The sequence below is a fragment of the Lolium perenne genome, chromosome 5, assembly GCF_019359855.2.
Source record: "Lolium perenne isolate Kyuss_39 chromosome 5, Kyuss_2.0, whole genome shotgun sequence".
Classification (NCBI taxonomy): Eukaryota; Viridiplantae; Streptophyta; class Magnoliopsida; order Poales; family Poaceae; genus Lolium; species Lolium perenne.
Genome location: NC_067248.2, coordinates 243,075,201 through 243,094,124, shown reverse-complemented (window position 1 = coordinate 243,094,124; position 18,924 = coordinate 243,075,201). Strand labels below are relative to the sequence as shown.

The following is an 18,924-nucleotide window of genomic DNA, read 5'->3' as shown; positions in this document are numbered from 1 at the left end:
ATACCTCTTGTCCTAGGACAATTGGTAATCATTATGAGGTAGATATTTATTGATCATATCTACATTGGCTCTTGTGTTTAAAATTGCCTTATTTATTGCCATGAATTTGTTGTGCTTTGACTCCCATGTGTCTTCCTTGCATCTCATGGATCTAATTTGTCTATTCAAACTTTCTTAGCATTTTTAGTAGATATAGGTAGCGTGATGATCCTAGTTTTATGCATTTTGTATCCATATTATAAATCCTAGATAATTCACTAATCTTGGGGGAGCTCTCCTATATTTGTTATAATGCTTAAACTTCTCTTGATCATTATCAAAAATTTGGTTTTGGGAGACATAAATTTTATTTTTGGTACTTTGTGCCATCATAAAAAGTGTCGAGGGTTTGGTTTATTTGTTGGAACCTTGCTCTCTTGGGAGTTGGTTATCTCATTCCTTTGTGCCTAGGCTTAATTAGCTTCTTATAATGAGATAAGTCTTTGGAGTCAATCTTGTGTTGATTTGATTCTTTGATATAATTTGGGCAACCATTGTCTCTTGATTTATTTGGTGTTTTGTCCAAATTGTATCTTCCTTTGGTCCTTGAAAGTATTGTGCATGTATATTTAATATATGTATATCTTATGGCATGTGTCACTTTCTTTGATCCAATATATAGGGTAAACTCCATCATATCCTAATTTGGCTAAGATGTGCATGAAATTCAATTTCATATCTATATGCACATAGAATTGTGGAGTTTGTCCTATATGTTGTAGTGTGTCTAACTACTTCGGACCCAATTAGTTTGGGGACCATTTTGTACTTACCTTTGTGTTAGGTACAATGGATATGCATTGGATGCTTGTCTCACTCTTGGAAAGAAGTGGTGACTCAATGGTAACTTGAGGCAAGCTAGGATGGTCAACGAACACATATCTACTACATCCACACCAATGCTATCTTGGTAACAAGTATCTTCTCATGCATACTTTTCTTGTATCCAACCTTATGGTTGCATCTTGGCATGAATCTCTTGATTTGCAAATGTTGTGCTTCTTGCAAAAGTCTTAATGAAACCTCTTTATTGTGAATGTGAGTAATTTGAGATGAGTGCATTTGTTGGGAAGTATTTTAAATCATGCTCATGATTCATCCATCCCAACTATGCCTATCTAGCAATTTTGTTGCATATCAATTCCTCAAGGCTCTCACATGTGCAATATAGATGAAAGTGCAAATTTAGTTACTTCTTTTGGTATCCCCGTTTGTGATACTTGTTGCCTTTCTCAAATGCATCCCAACTATCTTCTATCCCTTGTTGATATTTGTGATGTATTTTAGTTGTTTGTGGTTGAAGTTCATGAATGAACAATAAGATAAAATTGAGCCTTTGGCCATGCTATTAAGCAAAAATCCTTATTGGTATATTGCATGACTTCGTCTTGGATATCATACTATTTTTCTTGCGTATCTATTTTGTGTGTGCATGTTTCTTTGTGGATAAATATCTTTGTGATATTGCCCACTTAGAGAAACTTATACACATAAGAGATGATACATCTCCTTTTTGATATCTTATTTATTTATTGCGTGTTGATTGGTTATGCTAAGCAATATAATTCATTGAAGACTATGATGATGCTTTTTGCTCATCCTTGTAATAGTCTTATAATATGCTTTATCATGCCTTTCACATATCCTCTTGGTTGAGCCTTTTTATTATGGTGCCTCTTACTTGTTGCTCAACTATTTGTTTGTTGCAAGTGTTTAGCTTACTTTTCTATCTATGATCTATTACAAATGTTTGTGTTTTAAATGAGGGAGTGAGGATTCCATGTTATGCATATTGTATTCAAATGCAACATTTTATTTTATGCATGTACCTTGGGGAGCTTCCTCATTTGATTTAGAACACTATCTTGTGGTGATCATTAGAGTTTGATTCACTTGGTATCTTTTGTTTTTGAATGATATTATGGGAGTGATGATTCCATGTTTGTGCACTTTATACTCCAATGCAAATTGTCTAGTTTTGTGCACAAACCTTGGGGAGCTTCCTCATATTATTTAGAGCAATCTTCTTGATCTTATCATAATATCTATCTCTCTTTTGGTATCTTCCTTGTGGTTCATTTGGTTGCTTGCTTCATTTGTTGAAGCTTCTTGACTTTGTTATCTTTTTGCAATCTTTTATCCTATCTATAGTGTGATTCCTTCTGAATATTCGTCATTGGATATGTGCATTTGATTCCACTCAAATTATGAGAAATGCACTCGCTATGGAGGAACTCTCACTATATTGGCCTTCTAAATTTTTCACCCATTTCGGCAATTGGTGCCAATGGGGGAGAAGTTTGGAGGGTTTAAGGGAATTTGGTTATGTCTTTGCTTCGTGCTTAAGCATGTGCCTTTATTGCATTGCATCTTGTTGCTTTGCATAGTTGAATAGTTAGAGGAAACTCCACTAGGCTTTGAATGCCAATATATGCAATGAAAGTCAAGATCATTCACACACGCATATATTATGGGGGAGTTTGCTCTATATATTCAACTTGCTTGCTACTTCAATTCCTTATATAAACCCTCTCAAAGAGATTGTCATCAATTACCAAAATGGGGGAGATTGAAAGTGCATGGAGCCCCCATGTGTGGTTTTGGTAATTAATGACAATCCCTATGGACTAATGTTTGCATTGAATTATATTTGTAGGAGTTGTCCATAGGCAATTCTTGAACCATATGTTGGCTTCGAGGTTGCAATAAGAAGAATTTGATGAAGGATATCAAGTGTCAAGTATGTCTTGAAGATGAAGATGAAGTGAGCCCTCAAGTTACTTCAAGACATCAATATGATGAAGAATGAAGAATGAAGTGCAAGTTCAAGATGAGTCAACTCGAAGAGTTCATAAGCTTGAAGCTTGCCATGGAGAAATGAAGTGCAAGTTCAAGATGAGCCATCTCGAAGAGATCCTTTGCTTGAGTCTTGCCATCCATATGGTGATCATGGTTATGTGAAGATGCGCCGAAGAAGAAGCTCTCCCATGGTGGATTATGGGGGAGCAATCCACAAGACTTCGTCAAGCAAGCAGAAGCAAGAAAGGCGTTCCATCTTGTTGAGGTCAAGATCGTCGTCATCAATATCAAGTGGAATGCGCAAGTATAAGGTTTGCTCTTGATAGGGTTTCTTTCTCACCGGTCTCATAGTGTAGTTGGAGACCGGTTTATAGTTTAGTTGCCGTACTATCAAGAGGGCTCTCGAGTGAGTAACTCGATCGTATCATTCGGAAAGAGCTCAAACCTTTGCATCCTTGCATAATCTTTCTTGGTTGTTATTTGGACCTTATCCATGTGATGTTTTAGAGCTTGTGCTTATTCTCATGACAAGTTCTAGTTCATCGAAAACGGATTTCGCATAGATCACTTGTGTTTTCGAGTTTGATTCATCATCTTTCTTGGTTGTTATTTGGATATTATCCATGTGATGATTTAGAGCTTGTGCTTATTCTCATGACAAGCTCTAGTTCATAAAGAATGGTTTTTGCACGGGCAACTTGTTGCATTTTCGAGATTGGAGGTTTTACCGGTATGTCTTTTTTAGATAGGTCAAACCTTTCATCATTTGTTTCTATCCTCCCTTGTTGGACTATGATGGTTTCCTACATGATCTTGTAGAGCTTGTTCCTAGCTTCAAAACAAGTCAAAGATCATCAAAATCGGAGTCCGGATGCTAAAGTTATGCCCGTTTTAGTTTTGGTGTTTCTGCAGTTTGCCAGGCCGGATATTTCGGAAATATCCGGCCCCCTCGAAATCGGCTAAGGACCAGAAGAAAAGCAGCTCTGGATAGGGGCCGGACTTTTGGCCGGATTTTTACCAGGTTTTGTCCCTGAGGCCGGATAATCCGCCCCCCGGATAATCCGGCCCTTACTTAGGCCGGATTATCCGGCCCTGGTTTTGCCCAACGGCTCGATTTTCTTGGGGGGTATAAATACCCCCCTTCTTCCTCCTTGGGCTGTGGCTTCTCTCACTCTCTCTCTCCTCCATTGTTGAACTAGAGAAGCTTGCACTATCTCTCAATCCCTCCATGATTCTTGCCCCCATTTGAGGGAAAAGAGAGAGTAGATCTAGATCTACATTTCTACCAATCAAATCCATCTCTTTGTGAGTGGAACTCTCTAGATCTTGATCTTGGTGTTCTTTGTGAATTCCTTTGTTCTTCCTCTCTTATTCCCCCAATATCTTTTGTAGCTTTGTTGGAATTTGAGAGAGAGGACTTGAGCATCTTTGTGGTGTTCTTGCCATTGCATTTGGTGCATAGGTTTGAGTTCTCCACGGTGATTCATGGTGGTGAAAGCAAGAAGGTTGTTACTCTTGGGTTCTTGGAACCCTAGACGGATTCTAGGCCTTTGTGGCAGTTTGTTGGGAGCCTTCAATTAAGTTGTGGATGTGTGCCCCAATCTTTGTGTAAGGCCCGGTTTCCGCCTCGAAGGAAATCCCTTAGTGGAACCGTGACCTAGGTCTTTGTGGCGAGGGTCACCGGAGATTTAGGTGAGGCGCCTTCGTGGCGTTCGGTGTGTCGTGTGAGTACCGCATCTTGGGGTGAGGCCTTTGTGGCGTTGGTGTGCATCGAGCAACCACACCTCAAGGTGAGCCTCTTGTGGCGTTCGGGAGCACTAAGCCACCGCACCTCTCCAACGGATATTAGCACTCGCAAGAGTGTGAACTTCGGGATAAATCTTCGTCTCCCGCGTGCCTCGGTTATCTCTATACCCGAGCTCTTTAATTATGCACTTTACCTTGTGATAGTCATCGTGCTTGAAGTTATATATATCTTGCTATCACATACTTGCTTGTATTGCTTAGCATAAGTTGTTGGTGCACATAGGTGAACCATAGTATATAGGCTTTGGGGTTGACAAAGTAAACGCTAGTTTTATTCCGCATTTGTTAAGCCCATCTCGTAAAAGTTTTAAATCGCCTATTCACCCCCCATCTAGGCGACATCTGTGTCCTTTCAGTAGGGTGGCGCACCGGCGGCCACCACGTCCCAAACCCTAAACTAGGGTTTCCCCATTTTTTAGTTTAAAGCCCATATAGGGCTTTCTTTTCTTTTGTGTAAAAATTGCCCAAATAGGGCTAAGTTTAAATTTAATTTGTTTTCTTTTTTTTTGTTATCTTTGACGTTTGGGATGCATCCCCGCGTTGGACGCACTGCGCGACCCAAATGGACCGACAGCCAAATTTACCTATCCGCGTATCCACGCGACCACTCAAATGACCCAAAACGGACAAACCAACACGTCCGTTTGAGTGGTCGCATTGGAGATGCCCTAAGATTTTCTCACTCAACTGTGACCAGGCAAAAATGGACGCCACCACCACCTGCCCACATCAAGGCAAAGATCAATGCAACTAGAAGCCAAGTCCCTAGTGTAACAAGGGGACACATCAAATCGATGCCATGTTGGCCACAGCACACGCTTAACCGGGGAGGAGAGGAGACGCTAGCTGAGGTAGCGCGTGACTGCATCGATCATTCACCGCGTGAGAGTAGGGCGGCTGCTTCCTCCACCACCACACGCTCGCGCACTGGACCAGCGAAGCGACGGCAGGGCACGCTTGCCACTAGCGCGATTTTGACAACACTGAGCTAGCGCGTGAGAGCTCTGCGGCTACTTCCTCCAGAACCACTCGCGCGCCCAATGGACCAGCGAAGCAACGGCAGGCACGCACACTACGCTTGCGCTACGACAGTGCTGACAGCAACAAGATTCAGTGATCCAGTTGCCATTTCTAGACTACTTGGATGTGGTAGCTGGGGGCACGCACCTACCTGGGCCACATGTGTTCTACTGCTACTGGATGATGATAAGTTGATGACGGAGCAGTTACCCTTGGTCTTCTTGTTCGTGTCACCACACGTCAACATAGTATCTTCTTTCAGGATCCTTTCAGCAGGACGTCTCGAAGACTGGAACCATCATTTTCAAGTTTCAACCAAAAGCGACGCCCCTCCATGTGGCATTGTGTCTGTCTGGTTGTCAAGTGTTAAACTGTTCAAGTACGGTTTTGTTATACTGAAAGCCTCTTCTGTTTGTTGCAAAGACTACATCGGAAATTCAATTTGGCTCCCGGCTGCGTATGCTCCTTCTACCAACAAAACATATTTTGAAGTGTGGAAAAATTTTGACAAAAAATTCTACATGTATATCTTCATAATATATGTGTATGCGTCAAGTTTCACGAAAAAATAATATTTTTTGTGGCCTATGTAAAAAAGAGAAAACTTATCTAGTGAAAAGCATTATTTTCAGCACTGGATTTTATCTTTTTTACACACGTCACGTGATAAGTTTATTTTTTATGAAACGACTATGTGAGCGCGTAGCACGTGAAGATGTACGTGGGAATTTTTTGTTTCAATTTTTTTGAAATTTAAAATATGTGTAAGATGCATTTCAAAATATAGGGTGCATGTGCTCCCATGTTCCAAAACACCACTCCCTACCAGACTACATGCTCTTACTTCATGGTTTTATTACAGTCACACGTCTATTGTATTCGAGCTCACCATACAAAATTAGCATCAACAATAGGTAATTACAGACACAAAATGTTTATAAGTTATTAAAAAAATTGAAAAATAATTCTGGAGATTGTCAGTGATACATCTCACAACCATGCAAAACCTCAATCCAATTTTTTTTTTACTTTGTGCTAGACAAAAATAACAAAATCTGACATGTTTTTAGAGATTTGAAATATACTTCTCAGATCTGCATTTTTGTCATTTTTGTAGCTTAAAATATAAAGTATTTTAAATTTATATTTTACACGTTTGTGGGATACAACATTGGCTATATGTAGATTTTTTCAGAATTTTTAAAACTCAAAAATATGATTTTTAATTTATTTAGAAAACGAGATCACTAGTGCCCATATGCAGGGAATATCTGTCCATAATTAAGACTAAGAGGCTATAAACTTTCCAGAGTTAATTAACATGAGAACTTCCTTCCTTCATTTCACGGGATCAAAATTCAAACGCTTACAAACAAGAAATGCAACATTGTTTACCTACTACACTACTCCACCAAACTAGATATCTAAATATCTAAGGTGGCACGTGATCTAAAAAAGTGACACATTTGCCCTGTTGGCCATAGGAAGGAGCCGCCAAAGAGCGAGGGAGGACGTCAGATCGCCGCGTCCGTTCGCGTGGCTACTAGAACTTTGAGGAAAAGGCCAGTAGCTTCGGTAAGCTTCAACCGGCTGACCTGGGATGGGTTCTCGGCCGCATGCTCCATCTTTTTTTCTTTTTCTTTTCTATTGGCCTTTTCTGGAAGCAAATCTTTTTTGCGACCTGCCTGAAATCTGAAACCGTTGACATTCAACCGGGCGTGCGTCATGTTAATTTTACTAGGCTGAGTAGAAGCAGGTTGAGTTCGTTCCAGATGGTGGTGTTTCAGTTTCAGTTGTAGCTCCAGAGCGCGGCGTAATCAGCTCCGCCATCCCAGCACACCTCGGTGAATTCCGGCTGTGGCGGCTCGAGGAGCATCCCCTCCGCGAGGTCCGCGTAGTAGGATCCCAGGTCCATTATCTCGCCGGACATGCCGAACTCGAAGTCGAACATGTCGTTTCCCATGCCAAGTGGTGCAGCTGCCGGCACCTCGAACAATCCGTCCAGTTCAGAACACAGGGACGTCGCCGACGAAGAACCGGCGTCGTCCGCTGAAGACGACGCGGACGAGCTGGAGGCGTCGGCCTCGTAAATGGGGACGGTCGCCACGCAACTGGTGGCCTCCCGGCGCTGCAAGTCCGCGACGGCGGCGAGCGCCGCGCGCCGGACCGCGGCGAGGTCGGCGAGCGCGGACGGGACGGCGAGGAGCCACGCGGAGTCCGCGAAGTTGAGGCGCGCGGCGGAGGCGGAGACGGAGCGGCCGCCTAGCAGCGCGAGCATGCCGGCGTCGTGCGCGCGCGCGGCGGCCTCAGCGGTGGCGTGCGTGCCGAGCCAGAGCCGCTCGCCGCGCTTGCCGCCGGGGACGCGCACCTCGCAGACCCACCGTCCGGCGCTGCCCCGGCGCCGCACGCCGCGGTACACCGGGTGCCGCGTCTCCTTGAACTTGGTGCGCCCCGCGGGACGCTTGGGCGGCTGCGCCATCAACGCCGCCGAGTGCTCGTGCGACGACGTTGAAGAGGAAGATGAGCCGCTCATGTCCATTGCTGGCTGCCGATCGATGGGTAGCTGGGTGCTGGCTTTAGCTTCGTCAGGTATGGTTGGGATGTGGAGTGTGAGGTTACCGGCGATCTTGCTGAGGTCGAGTTCGAAGTGTTGGGTAACTCATTGCTGTGCTGCGGTCTTATATAGTTTATGCTCACGCGTTCAAACATATACGTGGCGGCGGGCGGCGGCGCGTTTCCAGTGAGGAGCTGACGCGTGTCGTTCTTTTGCAGCGTTAAGCAAAGCAGGGACCTATATATTATATTTCGAGGGGCTCTCTGCGCTGTAAAGCCGTATGCAGCACACGGGACAAAACGACATGACAGGATTTCCGTTCGTACCGTTGTAATCTTGTGATATGTGTACATGTAAACTATAAATCTCGTAGTCTAGCAGTACTTTCTTCTTTCTCCATCATCTTCGGAGAGCCGCCTTCAATAGAACCGCTGAGAAAGATACTAACAGAGGCTGAAAGTTTTGTATTTTGACATAGTTTTAAATAGCGGACTATAGACCTGCTATAGCTTGGTTATAACCTTTCGAGCAAGGTGCGGCTAAAGGCATTCGGATGCTAAAAGGTTGCTATAGCACGCTATAATCTGGCTATAGCATTTTTTCGCACGTCTCGGCTATATCCTATAGCCGACTATTTGAAACTATGATTTTGAAAGAAGTGTTAAATATTTGGTGAAGAGATTTTTATGTTGTTTCGAAAAGGAGATTTATTAGTATTATAAAGATGCTAATTACACGTTGACTCTGCAACAACACAGACTATGCACTATGCTAATGGCAATATGGATGCACACGAACAAAAAAAAATACAGAAAAGAAAAATCATGCTATCTATTTATTGTAACATCCAACCAAACACCACCATGACATCAACAAAATACATCCTCACCAAAAACGATGCCTCCAAGAAGAAACAAAACACCGTTATCACCGTGATCGTAGATCATAGGTTTTCACCCACCACGCTCACAAAATAATGCCTAAGGACATTGCCATGACAACAGAGTGTGAAGCTTCGCATGACTACCTCTGTAACCAAAAGGTAAAAAAAAAAACATGGTCGCGCATCACCAAATCACACCCGATCCGGCAATCTCTAGGCATGTCACCATTGGAGTTCGCTGGCGGAGCCTTCCAAATCTCGGCACTCGGGCCAGATCAATGAAGACATGCATCAAGCAGATCTTCGTCAAGGCGTTGGAGGCATCCTAGGACTAAACCCCCTAAATTAGAAGCCATGACGGCAGTCCCCAAACCACCGGGCATCACCCGCCCGCCAGACCCACCGCAACTACGTCGAAAGATCGAGGATGGAGGACCTGGATAGGACCCAAGATCCACATCACCGCCTCTTCCGCAAGATTGCACTGAAGTGAAACATCAAGGAAGTGGATCAGGGCCGAGGAGCGGGAGAGGAAGCAAGGCACAGGGCTTCTACCCGGCTACCACTGCCCCGCGAAGAAGCCCTGAATCGGGTGAGTCTCTAAAGAACCGCAGCTCTGGCATGCTCACCCCTCTAGCACGCCAAGGCACAACCTGCGGAGCTGCCTTCTATAGAATACCGGATGAGCCGGAGTCTCGAGTTCCAAGGTAGAAGAAAGAGGGGAATCTCGGGGACCTACCTAAAGGGGGGTAGACTTGATCATATTTACACATTTTTCATGAAATTTGACTTCACAAATACGTAGAAAGTGATCTGTGATTAATATCTAAAAGTGTCTCAAAATCCAAATATAAGGGAAAAAATATGGCTTTCGGCTATAACCTTGTGTACTTTCAAAATGAGGAACCACAACTTCCCACAAAATAACTGAATTGTTTCTCCAAGATAATGATGATCAAAGAATATCCAGCCTTCCTCATCAATAGCAAGTCGGGGGTGCCACCAAATTCTACATGTATTTGATTGTTCCAACGTTTTGTACAGGTTGTTGTGGTTACCCCTCCCTACCAACATGGCAAAACCCTAGCCCCTGTCGACTCCCCCCACCCTCTCCTTTCTCCGCTCTCTCCATTATCGGAGGGGTTGCTGGCAAAGGAGGCTCGCCCGAGGGCGGCATCGGTGCGGGCCGTGGCCGTCGGGAGCGCGTCATGTCCTAGGAGACAGCAGTCGTGGGTGGATATCAATGGTGGGCGTTCATGGTGGAGCATGCGGCCTCGGCAAGAGGGGGTGGCAGCACATAAGGACTACATTTTTTTTCATGGAGTACTGAGTCACGATTTAGGGTAGAACGCAAGGTCTGGCCTTTATTGGTTGTACCTAGCAATGGTCTTGCTGAAGTCATTATTTTGTGAACTCATATTTTCTCCAGGGTCAAAGCTTAAGACCTTCGACCGGAAGACGACAACGCTTGATCATTGTTTTCTTCTTAGAGACGTTGATTTCAGAGAGTCTCTTTTGTAGTCTGAGTGTTGTCTTTGGTGATGTTTAGAGGGATGTTGTTGCAAATGTTTCATCACGACGATGGAGTCTTAGTTTTATGCTTTTTTTCATTGGTTGTGTGCATCCTTGTTGGTGCAGAAGTTGTGTGTAATCGTTATTAATATACTCCCTCCGATCCTAAAAAAAGTGTGGACAACCTAATACAAGTCTGTTTTACATTTAAGCCCTTCTAAATTTAGGAAAAGAGAATCACAATGTTTGACAACCTGTGCATCCATGGCAGAGAGCAATCAGAGCATGTCCAACACCGATTTGACATTCCAGAGCGGGAGAAGGCGTGGGCGACGAAGACCTTTACATGGTCGTCTTAGGCACCGAAACATGTTGCCGGCTCCCCTTGCGCTCTTGCTGCTATCAAATCGCCATAGGTTATATTGTGAGGCACCTCTCCACGTTATATAGGGGGTCCCGGCTACTACCGCCCGACTTTGAACACTACTCGTAACCTATCGACACTTATTATAACTCAAAGTCGAAATGTAACATATCTTGTACATAATATTCGACACAAGCACATCATCTCTAGTAGAAAAACGGAGATTTAAAATCTGCAGGACAATTGGTTTAGATGTTGTCTTACTGTTTCATGATTACCATATGTTGTTTTTTTCCCTCAATTCTCCTGCTAGTCAACGGCTTCAAAAACATGGGCGTCACTACCAACTGCCCACATCACGGCAAAGATCAATGCAACTAGAAGCCAAGTCGCTAGCGACACATCAAATGGATGCCATGTTTTTTTTTTTTTTTTTTTTTGCGGAGAAAATGGATGCCATGTTGGCCACAGTAGTACACGCTAATCGGATGAGGAGACGCTAGCTGGGCTAGCGCGTGTATGTGCATCGATCATTCACCGCGTCAGAGTAGCGCGACTGCTTCCTCCACCCAGTCCACCACCACACGCTCGCGTACTGGACCAGCGAAGGGACGACAGGAACGGTAGGAGAAACAGCGGCTAACTGAGCTAGCGCGTCAGAGCTCTGCGGCTGCTTCCTCCAAAACCACTAGCGCGCCCACTGGACCAGCGAAGCGACAGCAGAAAGCACACTACGCTTGCGTCTACGAGACTACGACAATTTTGACAGGAACAGAAAGACTACTTGGATGTGGTAGTAGCTGGGGGCAAGCACCACATGTTTACTCGTAATGGATGATGATACGTTGATGACGACAGTTACCCTTTTGGTCTTCCTGCTCGTGTCACCACACATGAACGTAGAGTATTGAGAAATCGTAAATGGAGGCCGAGCTACATGTAACCTTTTATTTTAAAATTTTAGAAATTATATTTAAAATTTTCAAAAAAATCTAATAAAATATTGGTTATAACCAATGATGAAATCTGCAAAATTTCAATGTAAAGTTATTTGTATTCTAAGCTACACAAAAATGACAAAATCTGACGAGTTTTACAGTTTTGAAATGAGCACTATTCATTACGCTCAGATCTACTCCCTCCGTCCCAATTTAATTAACTTGGCTGTCTTTTTTGCGAAAACCCCCCACCTTTTCTTGTTTTTTGAGCGTACATTGTTGGTTGCCGAGTCAACTGGAAACCAGCCCCACGACCCCGTCGTCCCCTTCCCCTACCCCCGTCCCCTCCCTCCCAGTCCTCTCCCTCCACCGCCACCGCCGCCGCCCCTGCAGCCACGGCTTCCTCCACCGTCTCATCTGTTGGGCGCGCCATCAAGGCGGCCTGTCCCACCGCCGCAGCGGGTTCGCCGGCGCTGGTGAGGCCCGTGTCGTCCCTGCCTTCTTGCCCGAGGAGCCTGTGCCGGCGGAGCCGGAGGTCGCCGCGGAACCTCGACCCCGACACTCGCCTGCACACGTCCCCGTCGCCGCCGCCGGCAGCAGCTCCGTCGCCGCCGGCAGCAGCCTCCCGTCGCCGCCGGGCAGCAGCCTCGTCGCCGCCGGCAGCAGCTCCCCGTCGCCGCCGGCAGCAGCTCCCCGTCGCCGCCGCCGCCGTGCGTGGCGGGCCCCATCAGGAGCGGGCGGAGGCGGGTGGCATCCTCATCGATCCAGCTCGATCGATCCAGTGCTTGACGGAGGTTACTGTTTTTGTTAAGGACTGGACTGTAAAATGTGATTAGTGAACTGTTTTTCTCCTCCCGCGTTGATTAAAACGGGACGGAGGGAGTACACACTTGTCATTTTTGTGTAGCCTACAATGTAAAGAATTTCACATTGAGATTTTCTTTGTTAGTAGATTTCATCATTGGCTTCATCGAGAATTTTTTTCAAACGTTTCTGAAACTAAAAATATGATCTCTAAACTTTTCTGAGGCCAAACGCACCCACAGTGTTCAGCTGTTCAAGTACTGTTTTGTTATACCGAAAGCCTCTTCAGTTTGTTCCAAAGCTTCTACATGTTCTTGCTTCATGGATTTATTACAGTCAGACGTCTGTTGCATTCCAGCTCAACAAACAAAATTAGCACCAACAATAGGTAATTACAGAAACATCAGGTCAGCCTGCAACGCTCAAGTTAAACAAACTAGTTCTCTCTTTTTCCTACAATAAAGATTACCGGTTTGCTATACAGACAAAAGGGCTACCTTCTTAAATTTACACCTAAAAAGACCTCCCAAAGAAACATTAACACAATCACAGGAGCATGTACAGCAAGTCCAGTCAGTCAGAGCGTGTCAGCTTTGTTTCAGTCGAACAGCAGCCGGCGTCGCAAGGACTTGGGAATTTTTTTGTTCAGGTCCACGGGCGAGGCTTTTCTCGAGCCAGGTTTCGATGACTGCCCCGCTTCGTCCCGGCTACTTTGTAGTACTCCCGCCAAAACTTCTAATTCTATCTATTATATACTAAAAGCATAATACGAGGGTCTAAAATAGAGGCACTACATTGATCCACATCATCAGAATTATTTTGACCGTTAGATCTGTAATTTTAATGGACAAGATTTAAAAAGATTACGTAACATATTCGCACATATATTTTATGGACATACACTTTCACATGTCCGTGACAACCTCCCTTTTAGTGGATAAGATTTAAAAAGATTACGTAACGTATTCACACATATATTTTACGGACATACACTTTGACATGTATGTGACACATAAAAAAGAGTAGTCTAGAAAGTTACATTACAAATCCTCTCACGTGTTTCAAGGCAAAAAAAAAATCATCACGTGTATTACACGTGAAAGGAAAGTTCAAATTGCCTTTCCGTTAGGATTCTAATCCAAACTAATTGTATGTTAATAATTTAGCGATAAAAAAATCTAGATTTTAATCGGAATATAGAGTGACTGAACATATAAAACTAAACTTAAAAAATAACTAATACCACTACTAAAGAAATTTTCGGAAAATTGATCTAATCAATATCCAATTATCCACATGTGCACCATGAGACTGTAAAATTTGGATTCGTGCTTTATTTAAAACACGGAGGCTATACAAATTAGATTCGTGTTTTATTTAAAACACATACATGTAACACGATATAGGGTCAGTCAGCATAAAAGCCGACATGCCGAGCTCTCGAAGATGGCCATCGGCATACATGTGGGTATGCAAGGGTTTTCTGGGATAAACCTTTGGCAAAATCCGCCGGCGACATACATGTCATTATGCAGAGGGTGCCCGTCTGAAAAACTATAGCCTCCAACATAGATTCCTGCCACGTCGCCTTGCAGTTCCGCCAGCCTGACGGAAGCCTGATGGTGGTACGTAGATGTATGTTGATGACCACATTAGAATCCCTCAGCATATACAACGGTAGGAATTTTTATAAAAAATAATCCGATCAATACCCAGTTATCCATGTATCATGTGGCGTGAGGGCCACTGTGCTAGTGATTGTATATATTGGCTAATGCAGTGAATGTTTAGGACAAGTATAATGATGTGGCGTAGTATCTATTACAGTTGCCTCATAGACATTATGTTTATTTAAAAGAGAGAAAAATGAGGATGTTGTATTTTCTTACCTAAGAGATGATCTCTTAATAAAAAAATAAGAGAATGTTGTTTTCTCTTTTTGTATCATTTATCTTTCCTTAGTAACATAATTTCTCACTAAAAATAATTAATACTCACTCCATGTCAAAATATAAGACGTTTAAGAAAGCTTCAGACATGGTGCAAAATCGGGCAAAATGACATCGCTACGCATGTCTTCCATCTCCGCCTCAAACCAGGTGGTCATCTTCCATTTCCGCAAAGATTGAGCACTCCTCGGCTACATCTAGCTCCCATGATCCCATCTGCCCCAAGTAGCATGTTCTCATTCGTCCCAAGTTGCCTCATCCCCTCTGCCCTAGGTCGTGCTCTCTTCCGCCCTAGGTCGTCTCACCCCGTCCGCCCCAGGTCGCTCATCCCCTGATAATCTAGAGTCCCAGGTTTCCTGCGATGATGAGCACCAGGTCGCCTGATCTCCTGATAATCTAGAGTCCCAGGTTTCCTGCGATGATGAGCACCACGTCGCCTGATCCCCTGATCATTGAGATCAAGAGGTCGCCCAGATCATCCATACCCCAGGTCAGAGCTGAGAGGGCGCCTACGCGGGGAGCAGCGGAGGTGGAGGTGAGGACGGGGACCCTCACGGCTGCAAGAACGGGGGATGGCGGTAGCGGAGAAATGACATCTATTGTAGATCGTACATAATTCATTTTAGTTGTTAATTCCCGTTGTGATTACTGCATGTGCAATTAAGACATATGTGCTAGGTTATTGCATATTCTTTGATCGTATATCTAGTCTCCTCAAAACATGCTTTCGCACCGTTTTATAAACAAATGCCAACGGCCAAACCGATACAAAATGATGAGGAATTCCTTTTGAAATTAGATCACAGATAAACAAGAGAAACTAAGAAGCACCGAGTTTGACACCGAAGATGCCGTCTAGGCAAATCTCGTGAATCTTGGTGTCATGATATCTAGTTGAGTTAAATTAATATATGGAAATTGCTTATTATTGAGAGGCTATAAACTCCAGAGTTAATTAACATGAGAAAAGAATTTCCTTCCTTCATTTCATCGGATCAAAATTCTAACGATTACAGACAACAAATGCAACAGTGTTTACCTACTGCACTACTCCACGAAACTAAATATCTAAGGTGGCATACGTCATCTAAAAAAGGTGACACATTATATCTAGGCATCTTGCCCTGGTGGCCATAGGATTCAGGAAGGCGCCACCAAAGAGTGAGGGAGGCACATCAAATCGCCGCGTCAGTTCGCGTGGCTACCAGGACTTTGAGGAAAAGGTAGCTTCGGTAAGCTTCAACCGGCTGACCTAGGATGGTTTCTCGGCTGCTCGATGCTTTCTCCATCTTATTTTCTTTTCTATTGGCCTTTTCTGGAAGCAAATCTTTTTTGCGACCTGCCTGAAATCTGAAACCGTTGACCTTCAACCGATCGACAGGCAGCAGCACTGTCATTCCGCTCGCGTTTCTTTGATGAGTTCAGATAAGGGTTGCACACATTTTACTAGGCTGAGTAGATTCATCCCAGATGGTGGTGTTTCAGTTTCAGTTATAGCTCCAGAGCGCGGCGTAATCAGCTCCGCCATCCCAGCACACCTCGGCGAATTCCTGCCGCGGCGGCTCCAGGAGCATCCCTCCGCGAGGTCCGCGTAGTACGACCCCAGGTCCATTTCGCCGGACAAGCCGAACTCGAAGTCGAACATGCCGTTTCCCATGCCAAGTGCTGCAGCCGCCGGCACCTCGAACAATCCGTCCAGTTCAGAACACAGGGACGTCGCCGACGAAGAACCGGCGTCGTCCGCTGAAGACGACGCGGACGAGCTGGAGGCGTCGGCCTCGTAAATGGGGACGGTCGCCACGCAATCGGGCGGCCTCCCGGCGCTGCAAGTCCGCGACGGCGGCGAGCGCCGTGCACCGGACCGCGGCGAGGTCGGCGAGCGCGGACGGGACGGCGAGGAGCCACGCGGAGTCCGCGGCTGAGGCGCGCGGCGGAGGCGGAGACGGGGCGGCCGCCGAGCAGCGCGAGCATGCCGGCGTCGTGCGCGCGCGCGGCGGCCTCGGCGGTGGCGTGGGTGCCGAGCCGAGCCGCCGCCGCTTGCCGGGGACGCGAACCTCGCAGACCCACCGCCCGCGCTGCCGCCGCGCCGCACGCCGCGGTACACCGGGTGCCGCGTCTCCTTGAACTTGGTGCGCCCGCGGACGCTTGGCGGCGGCGCCATCAACGCCGCCGAGTGCTCGTGCGACGACGTTGAAGAGGAAGATGAGCCGCTCATGTCCATTGCTGGCTGCCGATCGATCACTAGCTGGGTGCCGGCTTTAGCTTCGTCGGGTATGGTTGGGATGTGGAGTGTGAGGTTGCCGGCGATCTTGCCGAGGTCGAGCTCGGAGTGTGTTGGGTAACTAACTCATTGCTGTGCGATCGGTGCGGTCTTATATAGTTTATGCCTCACGCGCTCAAACATATACGTGGCGGCGGCGGCGGCGCCGTTCCGGTGAGGAGCTGACGCGTGTCCTTCTTTTGCAGCGTTAAGCAAAGAAATTGGAGAAGTGGGCCCGTCGCGCGGGGAGTTAGGAGCGGCAGCGACTCCGGGGTTGATGACGTCAAAGGAAAAGACATCCGGGCTTGTGAGTCGCAGAGCGCGCTTCGGTTGTCACGCGCGCCTCCTCAGACGCACGCACAACGAAAAGACATCACGCGCGCCGGCCGCTGCGCTAGCCAATGAAAATAAATACGACGGACGCATGTATTTCTCGCCTCCCTTCTCTCTTTCTTCTTGTCTTTAATGATAATTCCTTGGATTCAAGATACAGTAGTGCGTAGTAGTAGTAGAATACAAGATGCCTCCACTTTATCTAAATTTCAATCTACTATATCTATCTATGCAAAAAAAAAACTACTATATCTATAATCAAAGCATTATTCTTTTTTATTCTAAAAAAAAGCTACTCAAATTTACCAAACTTTATCTACATACGGACGTATATATAGACATGCAGCTCGGGGAAGAAGCGGGAATCCAACAAGCATGGGGTTGTCCACGGAAGCTACCGCGTTAGGCGGGGACCGGTCAGCCTAGCTGACATGCCATGGACCGTGTGCCATCATAAGCACACAAGGGACGCGGAAAGTTACCCTTTTAATTTGGAGGTGCTATCCATTTGCCAGCCAGCGTCGGCCCTCATAGGCGGTCAAGCCGGGCACCGTGGCCTCATCGGCCCTATTTGTCCCAATAATTTCTCCCTCACAACCCTTTTTCCCAATAATTCAAAAAGATATGTTCATATACTTTCCCTCGAAAACCAAATAAACATAATTTCCTTCCCGTCTCTCTCTCTCCTCCCTTCGCTCCAGGCCGGATCGAAACCCTCCTTGATGTCTTAGCCGTCGGAGAATGGTGGAGGCGAGGCACCGAACCTAGTACTGTATATAGTAGGTCTAGGTTGAGTAGAGGTTTGTCTTGTATGGCGTGTGGGAGTAGATCTCTTGATCTTGCCGGCCAGATCTGGTGTCTTGTGGCCGCTTCTCGTTGCTGGCGGGCACTGTGGTGCGCTGTTATCTGAGGAGAAGTCGGGCGCACGCATCTTCATCAATAAAGTTGTGCCATCGAGCTGCTCCGCCCTGCTGCCATGGCGTTGCACGGGGTGGTCGGTGTCGAGCTTCTTCGATCTGCTCCCGAGGTGGGAGGAGGACGAGGAGCTATGCATTTCGAACTCTTGTAGCAAGCGCCGCTAGCCCCTCCACTATGATCTGCATGCGACCTTCCTTCTATTGGCCGACCATGTGGCGGCGAGGGAGAGAAATAAGGGAGCTTTGTAGCGGGCGGGCCGTGGGAGATGGCTTGAGGAGCTTCTGGAATCTGTGCTCCCCGTGGCAGTTCCTCGGCGGCGGCATAGTTTGGCTGTTAATATCCTCGGTCAAAAGGTTGGCCTCGCCATTCTCGGCAGCAGCTGTTGCGCGAGATTTTTCTTCCTGCTGAAGAAGATCTACCTGCACTTGGGCGTGTCTCACGCTCATGCTCTCCCAAGTGGCCGAGCCCCAACGGTAGCAGGAGTGGTCATGGCTGGATGTGGTTCACCGTCGGCGAGCTTGGATTCGATCGTGTTTTCCATAATCTTTTAGGGTGTTTCTCCACGGAAGTGCTCGACTATGTTGTAATTCTTTCGTTCTGTAAGGTCCTTTCGTAATTGCCCACCCACCGACGAAGTAATTTAGATGCTTTGTCCTTCGGGACCTTTCATGTAAAAAAAAAGATTAGGTGGGACCAACCTAATAATAAATGGCGTGCTTGGCTCCCTAGTTTTTGTGATTTTTGT

The 18,924-nt window shown here is 46.0% G+C and overlaps 1 protein-coding gene and 1 pseudogene across 1 annotated transcript; both read right to left on the bottom strand.

Moving 5' to 3' along the window:
- Positions 1 to 6,976: 6,976 nt before the first annotated feature.
- Positions 6,977 to 8,297, bottom strand: LOC127302484 (dehydration-responsive element-binding protein 1H). The gene has a single exon (XM_051332952.2). The coding sequence runs from the start codon at positions 8,201 to 8,203 to the stop codon at positions 7,454 to 7,456; it is 750 nt and encodes a 249-aa protein (XP_051188912.1). The 5' UTR covers positions 8,204 to 8,297; the 3' UTR covers positions 6,977 to 7,453.
- Positions 8,298 to 15,609: 7,312 nt separating this feature from the next.
- Positions 15,610 to 16,889, bottom strand: LOC127302486 (dehydration-responsive element-binding protein 1H-like; annotated as a pseudogene).
- Between the last annotated feature and the right edge of the window lie 2,035 nt (positions 16,890 to 18,924).

Coding starts and splice junctions, on each gene's coding strand:
- LOC127302484 (XM_051332952.2), bottom strand. CDS start 8,203: ATGGACATGAGCGGCTCATCTTCCTCTTCAACGTCGTCGCACGAGCAC.